The 27,161-nt window shown below is 39.7% G+C and overlaps 1 protein-coding gene across 1 annotated transcript in view; it reads right to left on the reverse strand.

Moving 5' to 3' along the window:
- LOC137106467 (nuclear factor of activated T-cells, cytoplasmic 3-like) overlaps window positions 1-23,029 on the reverse strand; it is a 52,015-nt gene extending 28,986 nt beyond the window's left edge. Inside the window, 4 exon segments of the mRNA XM_067489762.1 lie at window positions 6,344-6,506; window positions 9,978-11,145; window positions 22,824-22,876; window positions 22,878-23,029. Of these exon segments, the coding sequence (XP_067345863.1) occupies window positions 6,344-6,506; window positions 9,978-11,145; window positions 22,824-22,876; window positions 22,878-23,014 (1,521 nt within the window). The 5' untranslated portion in view covers window positions 23,015-23,029.
- Window positions 23,030-27,161: the final 4,132 nt, after the last annotated feature.

Raw genomic sequence — 27,161 nt, forward strand, 5'->3', positions numbered from 1 at the left:
AAGCTTTTCAGTAAAATACAGCTGCTGGAAGCCTTTTATGTCACTGTTCAAGACAGTAAATTTGCTTATATTTTGATACTATATTTAAACATTACATTTTTTTCCCCCCAAAATATTCAAATGTAGAATTATACAACTGGATTTCAAAACTAAGTTGCACACAAGCAGACTCAAAGTTTGTTTGACCACAATCTAACCAGTAAAAAAATTATTTTAGGGCTCCAAACTAAAAATGTTATGGAGAGTAATGGAGCAACAAAAGACCCTAGCCCCATAATCCCAATCTGTATATTAGTAGCAGCCACATGGAATCTGCTATTTCATCTGTGCGTGTTGTAGGAACACTTGCCTTTGTGCGTGGGACTTTTTTTTTTTTTTTTTTTTTAGAAAGCAAAACTTGTCCGTTTAGAAGTGGTAACATGAGTCACTGCATGCACTGTCAGACGTTCATAGGCAGCACACGGTGTAGAACCTATCACCGTTTAGAGTTACTGAATCGTGAATTTATTTTACTACAATTGACTTTATTTTATTTAACAGACTTAAAGAGAAACACAATGCCAAGAGTTTAGCATTAATGATACAATGCAATAACTTACTCTTCTTTGCCAACACAAACGAACAGAAACTAACGCTTTTGATCTTTAACACATGTAAACTAGACCAGTCCCAAAGCTCCTTCTAGACATTTTATTTTTATTTTTCTGTTGACACAGCAGCTCAGTGGTGCATTGATCTGGGCAACAGCATGACCACAAAAGGAAGTCATCACCACGTCCATATGGCAGCTATGGCGTCATTTTGTGACGTCACACCACCAGAGTCGAGACCCAAGGAGAATAAGAGGTCCCACAGAGCACAGAGGATGTAGAAGCACAACTGATAGAAAGTTCTATCAAGATCCAGTATTTTAGACAAAATACAAAACCCTACTAATGTAAAAATCCCAAAAAACAAAAACACAGCTGCTATGTTGTCTACTGAAATAATATTTTTGCCAGCATAACAAAAGATGATCCTTCTAAATGTTGCCTCCATAATAATTAATGTTGGTAGTATTAGATTAAAAATGTCTAATCTATGTAGTCAAATTCTGTGGTGAAGAAACTGCAATCACACACATTGGCATCATTCCTCCTCCAGAGTATAGTTTGCTTCACACCTACATTGTACCTGGAAAACATATTATGTGCAAGCTTATTAACACTTTCCCAAGACCTAACCCTCTTATGTCCAATGTACACTGGGTCAAAACAGTGGGTACATTTAAAGATTCTTTCTAATAATGTTTCTTGCTGTTTTATGCTCGTGTGTGTGTGTTGGTTTCCAAGGAAATGGTGTTTCTACATAAACAAGAATGACTTCACAGGATAAAGAAATGACCTTTCAATATGGTCCTTTTTTTGCACAGTCCATCAAAAAGAGCCCAAGAAGAGCAACAAATAGAGGGGTGGGTGTTTAGTAAACAAAGAGTGACTTGACTGTTAGACCTGCTGGACAAGTGCTGATACCATCTATCCTGAGCTGTTCATTTTATAAAAGTCAGTCAAGTATGTAGAACCTAAAAGTGCCCCGGAATATAAACTTTACTGGAAAAGATAAGAAAACAAAAGAAATCTGTGGTAATTTAAGGATTATATACATCATATACTGCCACGTTAATGTAATAGGTTTTCTGTTTTCAACCACACAAATTAACAAAATTCACCCTCTCTCCCTCGTAAACCTCTTTCAGCCACATTTTCTCTCTGTGGATAGAACGCTATAAACCACTGATGATGACAAACAAATGTCTTTGTACTTCTGTTGCTCTGGCCGTGACACATGTTGTTTGTTAGTGTGGTCATAAACGTGCACAGAAATGCAGAATAGATTTCATACTGTTACTTAATGACTATAGAGAAAAATAACTTTCGAAACAAGCATCTGTATAGGTCCCACCACCTCATCATTTAATTGGAGGTTTGGTGTATAGAAATAAATATTTAAATAATGTGATTTGTATACACAAAAAAACATGAGTTGAAGTATTGCGACTTCTTACCTGTTTTTGCCTGCTTTCTTTACACTGCTAGAAGCTGTTTGAGCTGCTCTAAAGTTCTAGTCATAAAAGATGTTTAGCTCACAAGCTAATAACTATAATAATATTAAGGATATTAAAGGAATTAACATTAAGCAAATAGACAGCGAACAAAGTCTGCGGTCTTCAGAGTACAGTAAAATCAATTGCACAAACTGTCAGGGCCGATCATGTAGGTCCTGTAAATCTAATTCCAGCTGGATTCAGAATCAAAATTGAAATTGCCTTGTCTAACCTAAGACATACTCTCTTCTCTCACTAGCTACTGCGAGAAACTGCTACAACACTTCCCTCTGGGGATGGGGAATGAGGGCAAGTGTGGCAAATTCTTGGTTGAAAAAAAAGTTTGACAGCTAAATTATGCATGGTCACATATGGTAGAGGAGCATCTTGGTCTAACTGAGGTTGAAATGGTTAATGTTTGGCCGGGAGGAAGGCTGCATGACTGAATGTATGAGGACATAGGTTGTTTTTAAAGCGACAAATGAGAGTAATTTGGGCTCTCTTGGTTTTTTCAGAAAATTCGGTGTCCACAGCTGTTCAATTGGTGTATTTTCATTGAATCGTCATAGCATGTGTGCACTGCGGATAATGAGGAGTGACAGCGATAGCCAAAAGGATTGAGCTCCCTCCCATCTGTAGTCCCAAGCAAAGGCAACAAGTATTACCCAATAATAACAAGACAGCAACTGTAACATGCAAATATGTCCGTCCTTCCAGTGATTTATGTTTCCAATGCATCTAGGCCCAGAGTATATTACCAGTTCCATTTCCAGAAAAGCTGGAATACTGTGTCAAATGCAAATTAAAAGATAATGCAGGGATTTGATAAGGTTGATTGGGTTGATTACAAATGTTGAAACAGAGAAATTTGTCTTTTGAAAAAATGTGCTCCTTTTCAATTCGATGCCAGCAATATGTCACGAAAAATGCTGGGAGAGGGGAATGTTTTTAGGTCTTTTGTCTCGCTTCTTCTTTTACCAACACCGTGTAAGCATTTGGGAACTCAGGAGACCAACTGCTTTAACTGTGAAAGCAAAATGTTTCCCCTCCCAGTGTAAAATATGATTTCAGCTGTAAAGATTTTTGTTTCATAGTGCTCCAAATGATTTTAATGGGTTACTGGTTAGGACTGTGGGCAGGCCAATTTAGCAGCTGGACACCTTTACTACTGAGCCATGCTGTTGTAATAGGTGAAGAACGTTGTTTGACATTGCTTTGCTTAAATAAGAAATGGTGCCATTAATGGCTCCTTCTCAGATGTGTAAGCTTCTCGGAGCGTAGGATCCGAGAAGGCAGCAGCATTTCTGAATTTAGTTTACATATGGTTGTCTCCCTCCATGGTAGAGTTTTAACTTCCTTTTGTTGAAAAGATGTGTTGTTGCTGCAGTGTTTCTGAGCCCGTGCAGTGATTTTCAGTGCAGAATTGTGTCTTTATTTAATTGCAGTGCAGCCTGACCCTGTGTACAGAGCTTCCCGCAGATTCTTTAATGTGTTAATGAAATTATGAGTCGTAGGAATTGAAACTACTAAGCTCTTAGCAATTTTACTTGAACCTCGCACCTTCTTTACTTCAAAAAGATTCTCTGAGATGCTCTTTCGATACCCAATAGCGACACCGACTTGTTGCCACTTAATATACAGTTATAGCAGTCCTTGTACTATTTACAATCAAATGAAGGTTTCACATTATTTGCTAATCATTGTATTATCAATTTACTCAGCATCCTGACTTTTGTACATTTAAACATTTATAATATTTTAATATATTTTCAATATTTACAAACATATCTTTATGAATGTGTCACAAATGCTTTTTCATTATTGCAGGAAATGATGAAGGTGCCACTGCAGTCCCAACAAAGTAGGTGCAAGTGTGTATAATGTTACGATGACAGCGGCCTGTACATTACACAGCAGTCCTACAGGCCTAACAAGCTGACTGAACTGTCAGCCTGAACTCGGCATTGTTGACTTTAACAACAATGATCACAGCCCTGCCTTAATCATACACACAAAGGAAGCTTCTCACTGGGTACTTAAATATTAACGGGATTGAAATCTTCCACTGTTGCCATCTCACTCTCACAGAGAGGAAAGCAGCCATAGCTCCATATAGACTCACTTGTCTCTTTCTATCAAATGAAAGACCAGCTGAGCCACAGTCACAGATCTCTTGCCTGTCTGCTTGTCTATCTGCTAAGGGAGGATTTATGTAAAAGTCCACACTTGCAAATATGCTAAAATGAAAGTCTAAATATAAAGCTCATTCAAAACAAGCAGATACATTTTAGCAGTACAGTTACAGTGCATCCAGAAAGCATTCACTTAAGACTGTTGCTCTTAAATTTTTTCAACATTTTATGTTACAGCCTTATTCCAAAATGGATTAAATTCATTATTTTCCTACAAACAATACAACAACAATGCTATAATGACAACCTTAAAGAGGTTTGTTATTTATATTTTATAAATATTTGGAAATGTATTAAAAATAAAAAATGGAAAAATTTCACATGTACATATGTAAGTATCCACAGCCTTTGCTTAATACTTTGTTGAAGCACCTTTAGCACCAATTACAGCCTCAAGTCTTTTTGAGTATGATGCTACAAGCTTGACAAACCTAGTTTTGGGCAGTTTCTCCCATTCTTGTTTGCCATTTTCAGATCTCTCCAGAGATGTTGAATTGGGTTCAAGTCTCTGGCTGGGCCACTCAAGGACATTCACAGAGTTGTCTCCTTTGTTATCTTGGCTGTGCTTAGGGTTATTGTCCCGTTCAAAGATGAACTGTCGCCCCAGTCTGAGGTCCAGATGCTCTGGAACTGGTTTTCATCAAGGATGCCTCTGTACATTGCTGCATTCATCTGTCCCTTGATCCTGACTTGTCTCCCAGTTCCTGCCTTTGAAAATCATCCCCACAGCATGATGCTGCCTCCACCAAGCTTTACTGTAGGGACGGTATTGACCAGGTGGTGAGCGGTGCCTGGTTTCCTCCAGACATGACACTTAGCATTCAGGTCAAAGAGTTCAATCTTTGTTTCATCAGGGCAGAGAATTTAGTTTCTCATGGTTTGAAATGCTTCAAGAGGGCTGTCATGTGCATTTTAGTGAGGAGTGGTTTCCGTCTGGCCACTCTACCATACAGGCCTGATTGGTGGAGTGCTGCAGAGATGGTTGATCTTCTGGAAAGTTCTCCTCTCTCTACAGAGAAATGCTGGAGCTCTTTCAGACTGACCATTAGGTTCTTGGTCAACCTCCATGACTAAGGCCCTTTCTCTCTCAACCCGCTCAGTTTGGCCAGCCGGCCGCTCTAGGAAGAGTCCTGGTGGTTCCAAACTTCTTCCATTTATGGCTGATGGAGGCCACTGTGCTCATTGGGACCATTAATGCTGCAGAAATGTTTCTGTACCCTTCCGCAGATCTGTGCCTCAATAGAATCCTGTCATGGAGGTCTACGATCATTTCCTTATACTTCATGTCTTGCTTTGTGCTCTGACATGCACTGGTAACTGTGGGACCTTATATAGACAGGTGTATGCGTTTCCAAATCATGTCCAATCAGGTTGTAGAAACATCTCAAGGGTGATTAATGAAATCAGGATGCAGGAGAGCTCAATTTTGATTTCTTCGCAAAGGCAGGGAACACTTATATACATGTGATTTTTCCAATACATTTAGAAAGATTTCAAACAAACTCCTTTCAAGTTGTTGTGAATACTTTCTGAATGCATTGTACTTATTTATAGTTCAATAGTTTAGTCTAAGTAACATCTATTGGTACATTTTAGAAGGATGTCAAAGGCATTACGAAAGGAGATGAGGACATTTCCAGCAATGTTCATCTGGTTTTTATGATTCAAATACTGGCATCTGAGCAAGTGTGATGTGTGTCTCCCTGAACAAACTGTGAGGATAAAATTAATTTCATTCACATGGAGAGGGCAGCGTATATATATATATATATATATCTCTCTCAATCTCAGAAAGCTTTTGCTAAATTTAGCAAATAAGTTTGGTTCAGCTCATTTCACTTGCTTTCAGGTTTGATTTCATCACCCAAGTAAGCAAGAGTTGATGTTTTGGCAATGTGGTTAAGGCAGCGTGAGCTGGAGATAAGTGCACATGTTCTAACTTGGCTGGCTCAATGTTAACAAAGACAGTAAATCTGTCCTGAAAATAAATGGAAATGTAATTATCAGTATGTTGGACTGAGCAGCAGTAAAAGCTCAAAATTTGTAAGAAAATATGCAAATAGGTTACCTTGACGATTGGGTGACCACCGGATGCTGCTTTGACAGCTCCTCGGCTACCCTCAGTTTCATAGTGCGCTCGGTGGTGGGCTTTGGGTTGCACCTCTATCTTCAGCTCGTACTGGCCAAACTGGCTTGGCAGTGGCCAGTCTAGAGGAGGCAGTGAGGAGGTCCTAGGGAGAGAATACCACAAACATGCACACACGAACACACAGAGGATCTTTTAAATGAAACCACAGTAATGTACAACGTTCTCTAAGAGATTTGGTAGAAAAAACCAATCATGTAATACAAGTGGAAATGTTAATGGCTATAGCAATAATGTTTAGAAATATGTCCTGAAGATTGAGAGTATAACAGCACAGAATCCTACCATTGATAAAGAAAGAAAATTTAACAGTACTAACAGTAAGAATTTCCCCCAGAAAGTCTTTGGTACACACACCTTCATATTTTTCGCATTTCTAAATATTCTACACAGATCACAGTAAAGTCAAGTAGGACAGCCTCTTCTCGCTTCTACTTTATGGCAACAACTGCCAGTCTGAAAGCTGTCTGAAAGTGTGCAAGGGCTAAAAAGTTGGTATTCCCCTTTTACGGCCTGAGACGGTATTCTAAGCATAAAATGGGGGCATAACATGCAGTGCACTTAGCCCCAACAGAGAGTGAATCACTGGAATGCCCACATGCATTAATCCCGTTCTTAAACATGACACTTGTAATAGGTCAAGTTAAGACTTAAAGGGTGAATCACTTTCTATGAGGGACTTTTCTTCGTGAGTCTTCTGTGTAGGTCAGTGGATGGGTGGTAGGATGAGACTGTGTGTCAGACAGTGAGCAAATTACTATGTGTGTGTGAGTCTGCGTGCACACTGTACAAGTATATGTTTTATGCGTAGCCACCACAGGGGCTGGCATTGTCTGTTTTTTCTCCCTGCCTTTTTTTATTTTTTCTGTGTAGGCCACAATCATATTTGAACAGCTGCACTCGAAAATAAAACCCTCAGTGGCCTTCTCCACAGAGAACCTAGGTATCATCACCTGAGTGCATCAGATCAGTTTGTCCTGAAAAACATTTTGTGGAATTTAATTGCAATTTCCAAATGATACTGGAAGTAATGTAATGTTTTACACGTTAGCAGAAATAGGAAGTAATCTGGACCTAAATGTATTTTATGAAAAGTGACCAATCCAAATAAAATCTGGGTGAAAGAATACCTCTAAAGGACGTATGAAATAATGTTTGTAAGTCTACATTCCGTTTTTACTCTGTTTCCAATGAACTACTACAATACATAGAGTTTAATTTGAATTATAGCCAAAATATAAACATTTGTCACAACAGAGTTCATTAATCACAATTAAAGGGGCCTGCTGCAGGGAAATAAAAGCTGAATGTGTGTCATCCAGGTGTGTTGTCTGGCAGCAGATACAGAGCACTAGTGTTTATATTAACGTGTCCATGTACATTCTGTTTGTGTCTATGCATATGTCAGTCCAGTTAGACCTGGGTCATTAAACTGACTCTGTACTGTAGGAACATAAAGTATGTGCTATCTTTGGAGGCAAGAAGCTGAAACCCTGAGACATTTCTACCACAGTTCTGCCCACGATGTGCTCTTTACGCACCCTGCCATACTGTGGCATAAGCTGTTACTTTGCTGATGGCGGCTGCAAACACTTCGACATGTAGCCACGAGTGACCAGGAATCGAACCACTGACCCTGTGGTTCGTGGACAACTGCCTTAACAACTGAGCGCCCTTAATTTTTAAGGGAAGGTTTCTAAACTTGTAGCCAGAGTGGCAGACTCCTTAAATTGTTCCCTGTTCCAATGTCTCCTCACTATGTGCAGACCAATCTAATCAGACTGAATGTTCACTCATCATATGACATGTAAATGTCACCGACAATCACTTTGGGTTGCAACTTGTAACGTAAACCCTTACTAGCCTGGTTGAGGAATCTTATATTTCCTCTTCTGTGGAGCTATATTAGGAATTATTTATTTGTTCTTTAGGTGCCATAATAAACATACAGTCTCCCTGTATGAATATACAGTCAAAGTAGCCACAACCTAACACGCTAACCGTGGGTAATAGAGGCATCCTAACCTTGTGCTTTCCTCCTAGCGCTCATGACATAACCACCCAGGAAGTGTGGGTTTGCATGGCTGCTACGGTAACAGGAGTAGAGGAGCACAGAGAAATATGAGCTTTGTGACAGAACAGTATCTCACAGTAGTATCTCATATGCTGACATAGCACAACCTTTTCAAATCTCTAAGCTGTAGTGTAAGGGCTTCTAGTCCAAGTGTTTCCCATTGTCACCGCCAATGTCACTGTCAACTTTGTGTGACTCTAGCCAGGTTTTAGTGAGTGGAGCTGTGCATCCTGAGTTTGCCATTCAGTAATACTGGCCTATTGTTTGCAACCAACTAATAGGAGTTTAATTAATACTCAGGGAGCAAGGGTGAGCTGAAACAGTCTGAAGACGCTGCCAATTTTAGTTCTACAAATTCTAACTACACCATCTGTTCAAAACAACACTAAAATATATTTCCATGCACAAAGGCAACATACTAACCTTTCATTTCATAGTAGACAAAACTTCACCCTACCTGACTCTGCTGTCGCTAAGCTGACATATGAAATTTAGTTAAAAGTGATAATAAAATGAAAACGAGCATCCATTTTCGTAAAGCAGCTCGAGGGTGCTGTATGATATAGGAACTAACTATACATGTAGACACTACTCCGCTACGGAGGTCTCTTACAAGATGTCACAAGAGCAAGGATGAAATGAACAAATATTTATCCATCACACCCTGAGGCTGTTATTGTCTGTGGAGTGATAGGTGTATGTGAGCACGCATTTGTGTTATGTCTACAGTACATATGTGTATGTGGAGGGGCCCTTGCCATGTGTGCCCTGTGTCGTCTTGCAGCGCTAGAGGCCAGTGCACACAAACATGGCCATGACTTCATATGTTACACACTGAAGAAAAAAAACAGCAGATGTCTCTACTAGAAACAAAAATAGAACTTTCTCTCCTAGAAAAATAAACTATGGGTTTGTGATTACACCCATCAGCCTTTAACAGGAAGGCTCTGCCTGTCTATGAGTTCGTATGGGTTTGCATCCCTATGATTCACTCATTATTGCTCAACTAATCCTGATATAAATTAAAGATCGCAGTGTCCCCTTATTGATTCTGCACAGTTCTATCACTCAGTGTGCGACTTGATACTCATTTTCTGCAAAGCAGTTGTTACTTTTCTATTCTAGATTAAAAAGGGTTTCACATCACAAAAAACATTCACCACTGAGGTTGTTGTTTTTCGCTTTGAATTACTGATTGTTTGAGGGCTGACAGTGTGCTGTCCTGTCAACCAGTAAATGCATTAATAATTCACAAAAATACTGAGAAGGAGGCTGTTATCACACCAATAAATTATAAACATGTTTTAGGAAGGGAAATATAGATAGATCTCAAGAGAAAGTTATTTCAATCAACTCAGAAATTAGTCCTTGCAGATGGATTAAATGACTGCAACTTTGAAATGGTGCTGAATTTTGTAAGTAAGTTCATTAGCAAAATTCTCAGCTTTTCCTGCCTATTCCTATTAATATGAGCTAATTTACCTGAATATTGGCGTATGGCCGGGCTTGGGCTTATTCCATGAGAAGTGGGAGGGCACTGAGAGGAACTGCTCCCCAGGCCCATCCTTCTTCAGGCTATGCAGGGCCTCGTCCGAAGGGGAATCTAGATTAGGAGACATATTTCCTTGATCATCTAGCCCCAGCTCCCCTTTCCCAGGCTGTATAGCTGTTCTGTCCTGGGAGGTCTTCCTTGTCTTAGATGGGATGTCCGCCTCAGATGGGCAGCACTGAAAGGGTGACATGCCTACCCAGGTGTCCTCCGTCACACTGCCCCTAGGTGAAGGTCCCGGCGTGGGTGTGGGTGAGTGATGTGGAGACAATAAGCCAGGGTAGCTGATGTCAGCGCTAGAGTGGCGCCTCTTCCCACAGGGTGAAGTGGGACGCGAGGAGGGCCTTGAAGGTGGCCGCGGGCTGAGCCAATTTTCATCAGTGACACTGGTACGTGGAGAGTGGCAGGGGGACTGACGGGGTGACAAGCTGACAGAGTGGGATTGGTGCACGAAGGGGGGAGGGGGATGCGGCCAGTGGGGCTGCTCCTCCAGAACTCCACCACCCGTGTGAGGGGAGGTACAGCCTGGAGAAGTGAGCGGGGAGCCCAGAGTGAAGCGGGCAGCTGCTTCGTTTAGCTCTGAGTCAACGTCGTCATAGATGTGTGAGAATGATTCACAGGAGGAGGCATCAGAGAACCAGCTCCTAGAGGAGAGGCTGCTGCATGGACTAGGGCTGAGTGAAGAGTCCCTGTATGAGTGGTCCAGTGTCAAATACAGGTGATCTCTGGATAGAGGTCTGTCACCATGGTAGTCCCCATCAGGGCCATTGGACCTCAAATCCTCATCATTGGCATCCATTTCCTGGGGGCAGCTAGGGGAGATAGATGTGATTTGGATACTGGGGCACTCAAAGGCCTTTGGGGCCTCCACAGGAGCAGGGGGCAGCAGGGGGGAGGTGCCATACTTGGAGTCTTGTGTCTCATAGCTCAGAGGCTCAGGTCCTGGTTTGTGTGGCTGAAGCCGCGGGGAAGTGTTGATAATCTGGCAGTGAGACTGCATGCCATGACGAGGCAGGCCAATAGACTGGTGGTTAGTGACCATGGACTGTGGCTGGCCTACATTTAGGATGTAGAATGAAGTGTTGTCATCAGGGTCCAGATCTAGGAGAAGAAAAGGTAGACAAGATTAAGATCTGGAGAGTATGATCTCTGTTTATCATTACTTTCTTTGCTAATGTTCACAAAATAAAAAGAAGTAAAAAGCTACGAAGTTTAAATTGTGTAAAAAAACAATGCCTACAACTGCAACTTTCAATCTTATCTTATCTAACTGTAAAGACTACTGTCGTGGATAAACTCAGACCACAACAAGTCCATATTTTAACAAAATAGATTTATTGCACAAGGGTACAGAGAGGTTCCAATTTGTATCAGACAGGATGAAAAACTCACTCAGTCAAAAGAAGCATCGGTCGGAAAGGCAAAAAGCAAAAGAGCAAAAAAAACAAGACTCGTATACTCGTATGCAAAAGATCCTTCCTGTCACAACACATTCTATTATTATCCCAGTTCTTCCAACTTCTACCACACCATACTTTCACCAACTTTCTCCCCCCAACTTTCTCCCCCTTTAGCAACACTGTCAGGGACAAACACCATATCCTGTTTCCCTCCTATTCCCAGAGTCTCCTCACACGTACCGTTTTTCAGATAATTGATAATTGATTGAACTGGTCAATCCTGGGACAAACGCCAGGTCATCCTGACCCCTTCTGTAATACAACATATGTATTATATTATAGATGAATTATGTTTTGTATATTATACATCAACTCTACTATGTAATCTTTAACCACCACACTACACTTTACATTATGAGTCACAGCTCCTCAAGCTACGTTCATGGGATCAGTAACTGTACCCTCAAGTATTACAGTACATCTAAGGATGTGTTTATACAGATCAAGTAAAAACACCATTAGGTATAAAGGGCAGGTCCACAAGTATTTGAAGAGTCATGCAATTTTTAGAATTTACCATCTGTAAAATACCAATGTATTTAAAATGAAGCAATCAAGATGTCATCAAATTCAAGATAGTCCGTTTTCCATTTTTTTAAAGGTTTTTCATCCCCTTGTCATAACACTGCCTCTGCCATATTTTACAGCTCATAAATGCTTTGAATCATGAGCTGTTCGTTTCCTTTACAAGCCTCCTCAAAAGTGTCCTTGGTTAGATGTTGTGAAGGTTCTGTTTAAGAACGATTCTAACTGTTCGTCTGGCCCCTCCTCACTTTAATGACATGCTAATTGATTCAATTTCAACAGTAACAGACACTGAGAAACAAATTATGACCTTATTTTTATTGTAAAGTCCAACTGTCAATTACAAAGACTAGATACTAAAAACATACTAAACATGTAGCATATTACTGTGCAACTGTGCTCTGTGCCCTCCTGAAGCAGCACAGAGAAGTGGTCTAGATTCTCCTAATGGCCTAAAATTAGAAAATTTAGTTATTATTTCTTAGGTCAACCTGATCATACTACATTCCTCTTACTAGTAATGTATTCATCGCACTCCAGTCTTGTTTTCTTACAACCGGGATGGTTTGGTTTAGCCTCTAGTAGCTAAAATAGCATGTGTTTTAGTCACAGACCCATGTGCGGTTGTGAGTTTGCGTTTGTGACTGAGCCCAGGTTCAGGAAATTAGAGGGCAAAGTGTTGCTGGGTAGCAGGCATTCGTACAGGCATTAATCCAGGAGGGATAACCGATGAACAGCACTACTCAGGAAACAAATTCACACAACGGTGCGTGCTGTCGGCTGTCATCACAGCTAGCGCCGGCAGGCTATTTATACCAAAGGTCATCCGGCAAAGGGAGCACACAAACACACACACCCACACAAACAAATAGACAAGAGCCCATTGTCTGCATTGGCACTATTCTGTTAGAGGTTATTGATAAACTTCCACTTCATATGCTCTGTTGCTCCCATTGGGAATAACCCCCCTCTCACTGGTTCACATGTGAAAAATTCTGTTCTTTTTATTGTCAACGTGTGTTTTAACTTAGGTGTATTTATCATACATTAATAATTTTTGTTGTTATTTCTTTAATTATTGTTCTTTTAGAACAATACAATGCACCTAAGCGAGAACGCACATACAGTACGTACAATATCACCAACTGTAAAGAGCAGAAAAGACAGAATAGGTATAACAAAAAAAAGAGCATGTGACACTTATCTTCCCATCACATCCTACCCATCTTTAAGTCATAAAGATGAAATAACTGATAATATCAGCTGGAAAATTGCAAAATGGCGAAAAAAAATGTGTGCCAATGGGCATTCATAAAATGTCTAGCTGAACTAAAACCACAACGTACCCTGCACAGGATAAGGTTGTGAAATTATTACACAACACTTCCCCAAATTTCTTAAATGTGCACACATATACCTGAAAATAAGAGACTGCTCGTTACGTTACAAATGAGAAAATATTTAACTTTAACTTCACAGATCTAAAATCTTTGTCAAACTGTCAAAAAAACTATAAACAGTATAAACTTTGCATATTCTTCTCTTGCTTTACCACATACCAGTAACATGACAGCGTATATTGGTCAGACACTAAGGTTAGCTTTGAACAAATTGACAAAAAAAAAAAAAAAGGGAAAAGGTTATTGGGAAAGGACTAAGTCTGTTTCGGTCTTGCTCTCTATCCAACAGCAGCAGCATAGGCAGCAGCAGCAAGCTCTTTATTTATAGCTGCTCGGGTTCGCACTGGCCCAGCCTGCCTGTCACAAGACCTAGCAGTGGATCCTCTGACGACAGCATCTGACTGACTGACAGGGAGTAAGAAAAGGCAACAGAGATGAGAAAGAGGCTGTGAGGATTAGGGGGAGGGGGGGGGCATCTTCCCACTAAATGATAGCCTCAAACTGGAAACAAAGTAGCATAAAGACAAGTGATGTGAAAAAGGAAAACATTTAACTATGGTTAAAAGAATAAAACTATATTTGCAGAAAAACAAAACACAGCTTTTTGAAAACAACTCTTTACCAAAAGGAGTATTACAATGCCACACATTTTCCTGTTACAATAAAAGCTGTTATTCTACAGACTAATTTAGAGCAGAGAATAAATGCATTTCAACCCCTTTCAAAAATCTGTGTATCATTCTTTCATTTATCAGATTAAAAGAGATGGTAGTTCATTCCAACATTAACTATCATCTTCTTCCTTCTTAGCTACTCATCCAAAGAGCTTCTTCAGTTAGCTAGGGTGAACAATAGGGGAGGTTAGAGAAGGGGAGAATCATAATCACAACTCTTGACAAGCCTATTCAGGCCAGGACGACCCCGGAGGATATAACTAAAAAAGCTACTTAAGATAAGTAGTGAAATGTTCTAATCAAGAAGTTCAGTGTACGTGACTCTGCCTGCAGATAGCTGCTAAACTGCTGGTTTATTGTGTGTTTCACCCACAGACAGTGTTTCTGGTAACAAATAGCAAGAGCACTTTGTTAGTTACTGAAATTATCTGAGGGTATCCCAGAAAGTGGTGCTATTAAAAACTGGAGCTACTTAAGGGGAAATCTTTACTAAGTTCTCAACAGAGATCACTCAAACTCTGACTCAGTTTCCATGGTAACTTCATCTGTGAAACTAAGCTGCTCGCTAGCTAGCTTCTCTTTAACTAACCCAGACTTCCTTCTTCTGCAGACTGACATGACTTTCACTCCCTCATTCATTCAGTGCGTATGAGAGCACAATAATGTTTTCTTTCTCAAAGTCCCACTTGGACCATAACCTGATAGATTGTTATTCAAGACATGTCTCTTCTAACATTATTGCTCACATGTAGAATTAATGGACCCTGAAATGTGATGTATGAAAAATGGAAGGAAAGTTATGTCGGGCCACTTATTCAGACACGACTGAAGGGTAAGTTACAGAAACTCTAGTGACCTGTATACAGTCTGTCAACATACAGTAACCTACCAGCAAGGTTAATAATGTTGAACATAACTTTGGACCTAAGATCAAGTTTTTAATCCGTTATCTCCAATAGATGTAAGGATGTCAGGTCATATGGTCCTGATGCTTTTAGAATTCCAAATATGAGGTCAAGAACCAACAGTTTGTACAGGAGTTTAACATAGTGGCCAGCTATCTCCCTGCATGCGAAGTAATGGCCACTTCCTGTTTATGCTCCTGACGTCCGATTTATTTATTTATTTTTGTCCTTTCAGCTTATCCTGTGAATTCAGGGTCACCACAGCAGATCATTTGTCCACATGTTGATTTGGCACAGTTTTCTCCCCAATTTATACCGGGCTTTGGAGCAGCACTGCACGGCTGGGGATGGGGATGAGATATTGGGGGGTTCAGTGGCTTGTCCATGGACACTTTTTTTTTTTTTATTTAAATCCAAAAATCTGAAATTAAACGCCTTCCTTCCACTTCAGTTTATGAAACAAATATTGGAAACTTGCATGGTGAAATGTGCTTTTCCTCTAATGTTTTTTCTAACTCTGAATGGACTTAATTGGCATGGTTATGAAATTTTTAAAAAAGGTGCATAACAAGGGGGTTGCAGAATGAAAAGAACCATCAAGACAACCTGCCTTAATAAAACTGTCACTTGTCTGAGGCGCTTTTACCATTATGTAGTCCAGCAGAGGGGACACTTCATTTTTATTTACATAGGAGCAGAAATTAATTATAACTGTAGTAAAATTGAATTTGTTTACTAATCTGTCTTCTTCAAAACTCAAGAGTTTAAAACATGTTTCACAACACTGCTATCCAGTGTATTTAAACAAAACAATTAAAGCATTATGTCGCTAATCCCTTTCATTAACCAGAAATAAAATTAAAGAGTCTTGCTGGTTTTAAATAATACATGTGCTTTTGATTCTGAGTATTTAAAAATAGAATTCAAGTGTCGGTTTAAACCTGAGTTTCATTGAACACATTAACAATTATAAAACAATAAAAGCATTGAGCCCATTACCTCTCCACTTAGTGCCTCGTTTTGTACTTTAATGTAACACCACACAGCTTCTGCATCTGTCAGAAATGTAGGTTTGCTTCATCTTGTAAGCAAGGTGCCAGGAATGCCACAAAGTATAGATCATCTGTGTTTGACTGTATAGGAAAGCGGTTGTAAATTACACCATCACATATAACATTAGACACAGATAGTTAAAAACAGGTCCTAGCCGTGTTTATTACAACTGGGTGCGATATTAAATACTTTAATTAATGAGATAGTAATGACATTAGTGAAAAAGAGCACTACAAATGTCATGTGTTTATGGAGATTATGGTAATACTGTACACAGTGTAGAGAGTTAAAGAGACAATAAGCAGATTAATCTAGCACTACAATTAACTACCACTACTAGCACTCTCCCTGCTCTGCTGCCCTCTGCTACACTCTACTACCCAGCACTTACGTTTATCATTGTCATAAAATTACAATAAAAGAGAATACACTAAAACGGAATTAGCAGAAATAAATGACCTTCCATTATTGTTTAGAAGAGCAAGCCTCACTCAAAAACCTTTAGAAGCTAATATCTCGGCACTGGCAGTGCTATTCATTGAGTTTCTAGGCCTTGACAAACTGACCAAACTGTTTATCAGACGTCAACCAACATTGGGCTGTCAGTGAACATCAGTCAGCCTAGTTTTTCTCCAAGGTAAGACGTGTTGGAACATATGTCTTGGCAAAAAATAATAATAATAAAATATCAGTCTTTGATTACATAGTGTATCTTTATGTGGCAGCGTTGCATAGATGAGAGACAGACAGCAGGATGACCGTGTTACCTCGCCCCAGCCCTCCCCTTGCCTTGAGATAAGATTAGCCTGTTACCTAAAACCCTCCAGTGTGGGAAAAGGGGTGAGTGGTGGGAAACCCCCCTGTCAGAGCCAAACATCAGTCACCTTAGGAGAGGAGAGGAGAGCAAACGAGAGGATGTATAGTGGACCTGTTGACTATTAAGCCCCTGCACTGCCCCTGCATCACACACTCCTCAAGTGTCCATACATCAGCCAATCTAGTTAAATAAAGATCTCTAAGAGGCTTTGCTGTACCTAAGCTTATAATAGCTCAATCTCACTGAGAGATGTTTCAGTGAAGCGTGGACTGTAGGATGTTTGTGACACACCACAAAGACCTGTGTGTTCTCACAGCAACCAACGAACGGCTTGACCCTCTGGTGGTGGTGGCTTCCACTTTGGCTCCTTGGCACGAAGCTCAATAGGCCTCTGGCTGACCATCACGCTGCCTGGGGATTCTTGCTTGGGGGATAATCCTTAGAGACTCTGTTCCTCCCTCCTCTGACACTCACTGCACACAAAGTGTGTCAGGTTCCTCTGACAATCAGTGACACACAGGCCCAGTTTCTGAGAAAGCCCAGTTCACTACGCAGGGAGGGAAGGAGTTATATCTCCCAGAGAGGAAGATCATTGTCATTGCGTGTTCCTGTTGATGCACCCACAATCTTTATGTCTGCCTCTTTCTGTGCATCTGTGCATGTGTATGGGTTCAAGAGTGTGGGTGGTGTATGAATGTGTGTGTGTTCCTGCGTGCCTGTGGTTGTGTCTCTATGCCTTCCTGTGTATTTTTGCACATACAGCATGGGTATATGTGAGTGTGCCTTTTATTTGTGTGTGTGTGTGTGTGTGTGTGTGTGTGTGTGCACACACATGCTGTCTTAAGTTACCCACTAACCCCAACACCTAATGCTGCTGCAGCTAGAGGGTAACATAAGCCAGGGTTCCCTTTGTGGTGGTCAAGCAGGTTGATTAGAATAGGCTCTGCTTACATCCCCTGTATAGAAGCCTTTGTGTTCAAGCCAGTCTCCTCTTTCAGGTCTCCTCATGAGCCACTGACCAACAGAGTACAGAAAAATTGTGCCAACACACCACGTACTGTACAAAGCTTCATGGGATAAATGGCATCTAAATTATGAATTAAACCATTTAAAACAGTAAATGTGGTGTGGTTTTTAATTTGCAGTCCTTAAAGAGCAAAACCTAAAGCATTTCAAGTAGGTGTATAAAGAATAACCAATATAGGTCGGATAAATCGAAACAGGAGTCAGAGATGTGTCTGCATTGGTAGATAACTTATCTTTAAGAGACTAGAAATCCAGATATGGATCCAGATATACAGGGCTAAGGTTGTAAGTTCAATTTCCTGATTCCATGAACCATGATTGTTCCAGATGAAGTCAGCCCAGTTGTCTAGCAGCTCTTTCATCAGTGTGTGTGTGTGTGTGTGTGTGTGTGTGTGTGTGTGTGTGTGTGTGTGTGTGTGTGTGTGTGTGTGTGTGTGTGTGTGTGAGAGTGAGAGATTGTCAGTCCGAAAGGCTGACTGAAAAGCAGTGTTAAGTGCTTTGGGTATAAGGTAGAAAAGTGTAATACGAGTGCAGACCATTTCAATGAGTGTTCAATGTTCAACTTTTGTGATTTATTTAATAAATTAAAAACAGAAAGAGGCAGACATAAAGATTGTGTGTGCATCAACAGGAACACGCAATGACAATGATCTCCCTCTCTGGGAGATATAACTCCTTCCAATATAAAAATTTGCTGCACTTCCAAGCACAGCTCACATAGACAAATTTAATTTCATCCCCTTCGGTTTTCTAAGAACTCTTGAGCTGGCCGATTGCCTACATTTCTAAACACAGAGTCTGTGACGCACATGCACGCACGCATTGTAAGGGATGGCCTACACCTATGGCTCTAAACCTTTCTGACTGGATTGGTGCCAAACCTACTGGTCGTCCTTTTAGGTGGATGGGGCTGTGTACACATAAAACCGAGTGAAATCCAAAGGCGAGGAAGAATAAGACAGCAAGATTTCTGTAAACCTATGAGCACAAAACACATTTACAATAGAATCCTGGCACATCAAGCACCTGTGGAGCCTTGTTGTTGTCTTATCCTGTAATGTTATGTTAGGGTTACATCAAAGAGCCTTCCTGTGCCATCACAGCAGACTCATAAGCCAGTAGAGGCTTAACAATGGCAGCCTAAGCCAATGTTAACATATGCCGGAAGCTAAATTAAGCTCCTAATTAACAATCTCATGCCGAGATAACATTATGGGATAAACATACAGTGCCAAGTATCCACCTAAACTAAATACCCACCAACGCACGAAGATCCCTTTCAAACACATCACTAATTGGATATATTATTTAGGTACTCTAAAAAGATCGCATGTACAATTAATAGATGTAATAGTAGTACTACTAATAATAATAATTATAATAATAAGAAGAAGAAAAACAAGATTAATAATACTCTTTATTTAAATAAGAATGATATTTTAGCACAGTTTAAAGCAGGTGTTACCAAAATCCTTAGATGGGAATCGTCTGTTGAAAGAGGAGTGCTTTGCTGATCATTTCCATACTCCATTATACTATTATACTATTCATTTCTGGTAATTTCTTGAAAAGACATGTTGTACAAGACTGAAAAGCCAGAGGCTGTGACAGTCCGGTTTTCCTCAATTCTGTTTAGAATTCTTCAAAGTGAAGTAGAGTGGAGTAGTGGCAACAACTCTGTGCTTCCATTTCTGCTGGAATTTAGATGATCATGCTACCTCTGCCCTGTCACTCTGTGTTAAATTACATTTTTTTTAAGTATTCTCTGTAGCGTAAACGTGCAGCTTTTGAATCTCTCGAACTCAGCTTTGGGTCTTATTCACCTTAGCTCTTTGTACACTTCCAGGTATTATGACACTGTTTACTCTTTACTTTTTCCTTCTTCTTGTCAACTGGACTGTTACTTTGTTAAGCTGATAGCAGTGTATTGATTGGAACAAAAAGAAAGCAAATGCTTATTTTATAAAATGACAAGTCTTTTCAAAATACTTAGACAAATAGTGATCAACTTCTTGCTGACTTTTAGACACAGACTGGCCGAGGTTGACAAGCAAAGTCTGTTTGCAGCAGCAACAGCAGCAGCAGCACATTGAATGTTTCCACAGAAATTCATGTAATAACATTGCACACATTTCTTTCATTCTAATTTAAAATGCTGGGGGTTGCACTTCTAAAAGGTCAAATGTTACAGCAAGCTGTGCAAAACAATTTATCAGTTACATTTAAATGAAAGGATGGCAGTGCGGAGTACAGAAATCTGTAGCCTATGTTAACTTTTGGATGCCAGCCTCCTGCTTTAGATTTTATATTTATTCATGCACAATTACCAAAAAAATAAATGAAGCTGTTTCAAAAATTTAATTTGATGGTACTTGTAATTTTAATGGAAAAAAAATTTGCATGCACTCTGCATTGGGAAGTACTCCTAGTTTACCAAACATTGTTTTGAAAGCAACACCAGTATGCCTCGTATTTCCAGCGTGGGAGTTCTATGTCACGGTGAGTATCACATACAGGGGGATGCCGGTAGCTGTCTAGCTGTCTAACACTGGGGCAGTATTCTGTTGGCTTTGTTTGTTTTACTATAAACACACAAGTCACGGTAAAAGGTCAATGTAATGGCAATATGTGTGAACAGTTTCAATGCATTACATGCTGTATAGTGAAAGCAGCAACAGCAGGTTCCATCATCTGCCGGTGTCTACAGAGCAAAACAACTCCACAGCCGAACACCCAGATAGTTCTAGACACATACACAAATTAAGAAATAACAAGGGCTTTTAGTAACCAGGTTAGTCTACTTTATCAAAGTGCTGCATGCTCTGATGTCGTCTCTAAACGTGGCTTCTCTCTATGACATGGTGTCTTTTGTGCATGTAAACACAAAACTTTTTAGACTGTATGTATTGGTTTTCAGTTTCAGGAAAGCTACCTCAGTGCATTAGAAGATTGGCCTCTGAGGCGAATGCAAGCGGCCTGATGGCCTGCAATAACCCAGAGCAGATAACATCAGAGGCTACTGCTAGCAGGGGTGACATTTAAACAATCTGTCAGGGCTGCCTGGTGCATGTGGCTGAAAAAGTCAGCCGAGGAGAGAGAGAGGGAGAGAGAGGGGGAGGGAGACAGAGAGAGAGAGAGAGAGAACAAGGGAAATGGCCAATCAGTGAAACACAGCTTTACTGTGCCTTTACGCAAGAGAAGAAATGAGAAGGTGAGAGCTACAAAATGTATGACAGAAAAACAGAGCAAAGACACAGGGAGACAGAAAAGTTGAGCATATTGAGACTTCAGCACAACACACAGACAGCATTAATAAATGGACAATATTGGTATCATCAAAAATCCCTAACCAACCACTAACAAATCACTTTATTTGTGATCACTATGATGTTTTCCTGGAACGTCAAAAATAACAATATTATATGTGCCCTCGTACAACCTTTGAATGTCAAGGTGTCACCTAAAGCTACTAGTATCTCTTGGCCTAATATCTAATATCTAATATCTATTGACCCCTTTTTACACAGACTAATAACGCAAGTTTACGAGGTTGCAATCAGGTAGTAAAAAGAAAGACAATGTTCTCTTGTCTATCTACTTTGCTTGGGGGGGGGGGGGGGGGTTTAATGGTCTCCACTGCACTACTACTGGTACTCAAAGCGCTTTATACTCCTTTTCATTCAACCATTCACACTCACACACCGATGGGGGAGCTGGCCTACACTCACTGGCAGCAACTAAGTTGGGGTTCAGTGTCTTGCTCAAGGACACTTCGACATGTGACCGGAAGAGCCAGGGATCAAACCAACAACTGTGAGATTGGTGGACAGCCGCTTTTCGTCACAAGCCTCTTTTATCGATCACCCTATACAAAGGCAGTGCAGTAATCACCATTTCTTCGTAAACCCATTTCAGAATGTGTCACACCTAATTATTGGACACATAACAGGAGTGGAACCAGAAAAACTGCATGGGGAAGAGTACCAAGCAGCATCCTGTCTGAAATATAAGTTTGTATGGCTGCCTAAAATAAAACTGAATTCAATCCACCCTAATCCACGAGTAGCGAGCTGCACCTCATAGTAAAAGTGGACCACAGAGAGAGAGCGAAAAAAAAAAAAAAAAAGTGGCAATAGATGCAGGAGTTCAACAGCTTTCTCTCTCATGTAATGCAGCCTCTGACATGTTGATACAGCGCAGCCAGCTGTAGCTTCAGTTACACTAAATTTAAACTAGACAGATGCCTCACATAGCTACTCATGCCTTGCCCCGGGAAACAAACGTCTCATTCATCGCAGTGGGGGCTAGGACACCATCAGTTCAGTAAGGTCAGAGGGCACCCACATGGTGATCTAATCCCTCCCACGTGTACTTCATGCATGACTGTCTGACCTTTGACCTCTCCGGCTTTTACATTTTCATTTAAAGATGAGAACTTGTAGGTCCATAAACTCTTTTCTACACACAGAGACCATTCGATCAAGTTTTATGCCCTGAAGAAATTGTTTTCTCTACTGTTTTTTTCTTTTAAAAAGTTAATAATAATAATAATAACTGTAAATATGAACAATTATAAAAATCCTACATGTCTTACATGTCTAATCTCAACAACGTTTAAAAATTTAAATTCAAATCAAATACTCAAGCTAACTGGACACTAACAAAGTGGAAGTTAAGTATAAGATACTACCACTAAAATTATATTCTGAATTTTACTCAATTGGCTGATTTTAGGGGAAAAAATCTGAATGTTTTATGTTATTTACGGGAAGGTGAACACACTTTAGTATAGTCTGTGAGTGGTGGCTCCCAACGCTCAACCTGAGAGTCTACACACACACTCATACACACACACACGCACTCACACACACTAACACACCTGACTAGAGTCTAGAGTCTGGGAGTGCCAACACACTCACCTGGTGATGTGGCACACAGCATTCTTCCACTCCTCTCCTCGTTAAAATCACAGTGCTTGAGCAGTGACAAAGTTGAAGGCTGCAGGCTTGCAGAGGCGAAAGGGGTTCTCCTGTTCTAAGTATGAACGAGTCACTAGAACCTGCTGCCTGCCCTCTGCCACTCTCTTTGGGAGCTCAAAATAGTCCACCATGAGAGCGATGTAATTTCAGTCTTTCGGTCTTTCCCACGACAAGGACTGAGAGGCTCATGCACTTGGTTGACAGAAGCAGAGTAATGACAACAAGACAGATAAGGGGGAAAAAAAGTAGTTTTCTGCACTTTGTGCTCTCAGTTAGATCATTTCATTATGATAAAAAATGATATATCCTCATATCTAGGCATGACAAAGACAGTCCTACAGGTACAACATATGTCACTGCAAATTACCGGAACAAAATCAAACCTGACTAGTCACTAAGTGGTTGCAGTGACTGGTGACATCTGGAGATTTCATTAGCCTAGATCAGTCTCTCTGATGTAAGTGGTGGTCTCTTTCATATCCTGAGAAAGCAGTGAGAGAGCAAAGAAGCCTCAGTCATCCTGGTGACGAGTGTACAATATGTCGGTATGGCGTCAAACGGTAAACCGCAAAAACTTCTTTCAATACACGAGATAAGAAAAAGAACAGGAACCACGTTGATGTATCGGTGAAAATGAAGAATAAAATAAATAGAGAAGGGTTTTGACAAAGTGAGCTGGTGAACAAAAAACGCTGTTCATGTTCCCCTTACCAGCAGCTAGAGAGCAGTGTGCGTCCCTCGCCTCTCATACCCCCTGCCATCTGAACCCCACATGGTATGTCTGGGAAGAGAGCCAAACACCTCTGCTATGGATCTACTACTCTGCCTCCTATAAAAGCTACTCTTGCCCTCCTCCTACACCCAATGGGGGCACTGCTCTTGACCCACATAACACAATACTCAACAATACCTATTTCTCCAACTCACATTGTCACTTCACGAAAGACACTCTCCAACAAATAGGGTAAGTGGTACTTTAAGGGATGAGCCTAAATGCACGTTGTACCAAACTGAAAGGTGGATCACAGTGTGTTACAGTGTGGGTTCTTTTCTTATATGAAACCAAATTCAAAAACAGCAAAGGGAAATACGTTCTATAATTAGCATGTACAACCAGGCTTGCCCTGTGTGATATTATAGATGAAAGCATGTTTGAGGACACTTTCTGTAGCAAGCGATACTATCACACACAAGCCTCTAATACCGTCACTTTCACAATGACAGTTACATGTAGGCGACAAAGTGAAAAAGTCTGGGAGGGACGGCCGTTATGCCTTACGTTTTTCAAACCATGACTAATATAACTCTTAACACATGGATTTCTCTGCATAAGTAAATCTATGACAGGCTGCTCAAGTGTTTTCTTTCAACAATATGCTAAATTTAAAAAAAAAGGAAATGATACTGTGCTCTGTGATCAAGGTAAAAATAATATAGCATGTAGCTACTTTTCATAGAACAAAGCACTTTCCAAAGACAATTTTCTTTTTTCTTTTTCTTTTTTTTTTTTTTGATAGCCCAAGAAGGTCTTGAGTAACATTAGTCAGTTCATGATTAGGTTGGTTTGATGGGTTTGCAATTTCATGTGCCCAAGATTCTTCAGCAAAATTATGACAAAAATAAGGACCAAAAAAAAAAAAGCTTTCAGCTTTAATTTAGTTGTAAGGCATCGATTGTGCTACAAAGGGTTCCCACAATGATTGTTCTTAATAACTTATTTAAATAATATATCATTTGATTTTAGCGCTGGACACAAATATTTAACTGTTAGGATTTAAATTTTGTAGGTAGGTATTTTATTATGCTTTCATTTTTATACTAATGCATACAGACGACCTTCACTCTCCCAAGTACAGTGTCAGCTCCTAATAGATGAAGGCACAACCTACACACTGTTCATTTCTTTTGCAAAATTCGCACAAAAAGTTAAGGACAAGAAGAGAGGAAATATCAATAACTGTATCTGTGAATATTTCTAAATACTAGTATGAAGAGGAAACTATAGAAGGTACAGAGAAATAATCAGCTCATTGATAAGCTTAGCAAAGAGCATCAGTCTTACAAGTGTCCAAAAATGTTATCTGGTACAGCCCTAGTTAATGTTTTGGCTCATTAAGTTATTCCAGAGCTGAATTTGAGTCAATGGAATTTTATTTGTGTTGCACAAAATAATGCAAAATGACATTTATACACATCAGGAGCTAGTTATTCGTAATCATTAACAGATCTTGGATCAAACAACTGTTTACGACGTAAGTTTTTATTACCTTGGGGGCACAATTAAAACTCTGATCATCTCCGTTAGATGTAGAGGGTGGTTATATACTGTATCTCAAAGCCGGATATCTCAATATCTAAACAATCTGCCCTACTAGATACCACAAGTCTGTGAATGTTTTTGTCACTTGTGTGAAATGAACCTTAAAATAACTAAATAAAATCTTTGATGAATAAGCACATCGCAACTCTGCATAAACATAGGTTGAGGAAAACATACCCACAGTACATGAGAATGACCACACACACAAAAATTACAAGGAACAACAACAACACTTTACTCAACCAAAGCCAAAGTGTGATGTGCTACAATTTACCAAAACAATACAATAGTTGCAATAGCGACACCCAGGAAACCAAAGTAAATAGAAATATGTTACTGAATGTCAACATTCCAGTAGGGACTAGAAATTGAAATATTTTTAAAAAAAAAACATAAAAAGGTCAAATTTAAGTGAATGTTTATGGTTTGCGGCGATGTATGGCACCATATTTGGAGCCATGAAATGGTTTGCATGAAACCAAACTCAATAACTCAATGGGTCAAAAGTCTTATCGATTTTGGGTGAGTCTCACACCTGCACACAAAAACCTCTGCCCAGCCCTTCTTCTCCCTTCTAAGCTCTGCCATATTTTCCACAGCCCTTCAGCTATCATTCAAATATAATATATGATGACGCTAGAAAGCGTACAAATCAAGCACTTTTGAAATTTCTAATTTGTTAGAAAGTAAACCTCACTCAAATACTTTAAGACATAAATATTTCTACATTCCAATCAGTGCTTTTTAAGCCTGAATTCACTGGAGTGGACAGCACATCTCTACATTTTGCCACATATTTCTAGCAAAAATAAAAAAAAAAATACATTAAAAAATTGCACACTGTAGCTTTAAGAAAAAGAATCTAACAGTGAACCCAACCTAAGGCTGGCAAAAAAAATATTGATTCATAAAATCCAGAGGTCAATCTATGCTGAGCCTGTTGTCAGTCACGTTAAACCTGAATATTACATGCATGGAGATGTTACTTGTTATACATTATATGCACTGGGTGTAAAATGTCTACTTTGTGGGAAAGCATCCTATTAAAATTAGCGAGCAGGCTCAGTTTCTGTCCTGCCTTTGCTCAAATTGACCATTTAAGTGGACATGCTTGGTTGGAGCAACTGCTGCTGAAAGTCCATATATTGGAAAGCATTTATATACATACGTGTTTAGATTATTCTTGTGCAACGGTTTTGCTTGATAATGCCTAAAAACATAATAATGCAGTCCTTACTCTCACTCTCAGTCTTAATATCTCACAAACAAATAAAAACACTGACAACAGACCCATCTGTGAACAGCTATCTGTCAGTGGCAGCACTATTGATAGCAGACACCCAAGTCTTCAAATAAGTTATTAGCAGCGAGCACATAAAGAGCCCAGGCTACATAGCTCAATGTTAAGTTAAATCTTGGAAATGGTGATTAGAAATGCCTCTGACGAGAAAATGTTGGGAGGAATTAAGGGAGGGCATAAGATGACTGAAATGGGATACACACTGGCATCATGTTTTAAATAACTGAGGGCAATGTGGTTTAACATCAGATGCTCTCGTGCCCTCATATCGTATTGTTATCTGGAGTTTAAGTAATCTGGAGTTTTGTTTTGCCTGTAATTTCCTTTTGTGTATTTCAAGATTGTAAAGAATGACTGTTAATTATGTTTGTAAACCATTGATTTAAAATAAACATTTAAATATATAAAAATTGTATAAATGCTGACTGGCGATATAAAAAAATTAATAAAAAAATCGAGAGGAACACCACTACCAAATATAAATTTTCATAACTGAAGGCCTGCTTTTTTTAACTATTCAATTATCAAACTCAATTCAGAATATTGGTTTACAACCCTAAAAGCCAGGCGAACTGTTTTGTCAACCATCCAAAACCATCTACTGAATTTAGACTAAATAATTATATTTTGTTTAAAAAGAGTGTAACTAAATAACTTA

Source organism: Channa argus, chromosome 2 (assembly GCF_033026475.1).
Source record: "Channa argus isolate prfri chromosome 2, Channa argus male v1.0, whole genome shotgun sequence".
NCBI lineage: Eukaryota > Metazoa > Chordata > Actinopteri > Anabantiformes > Channidae > Channa > Channa argus.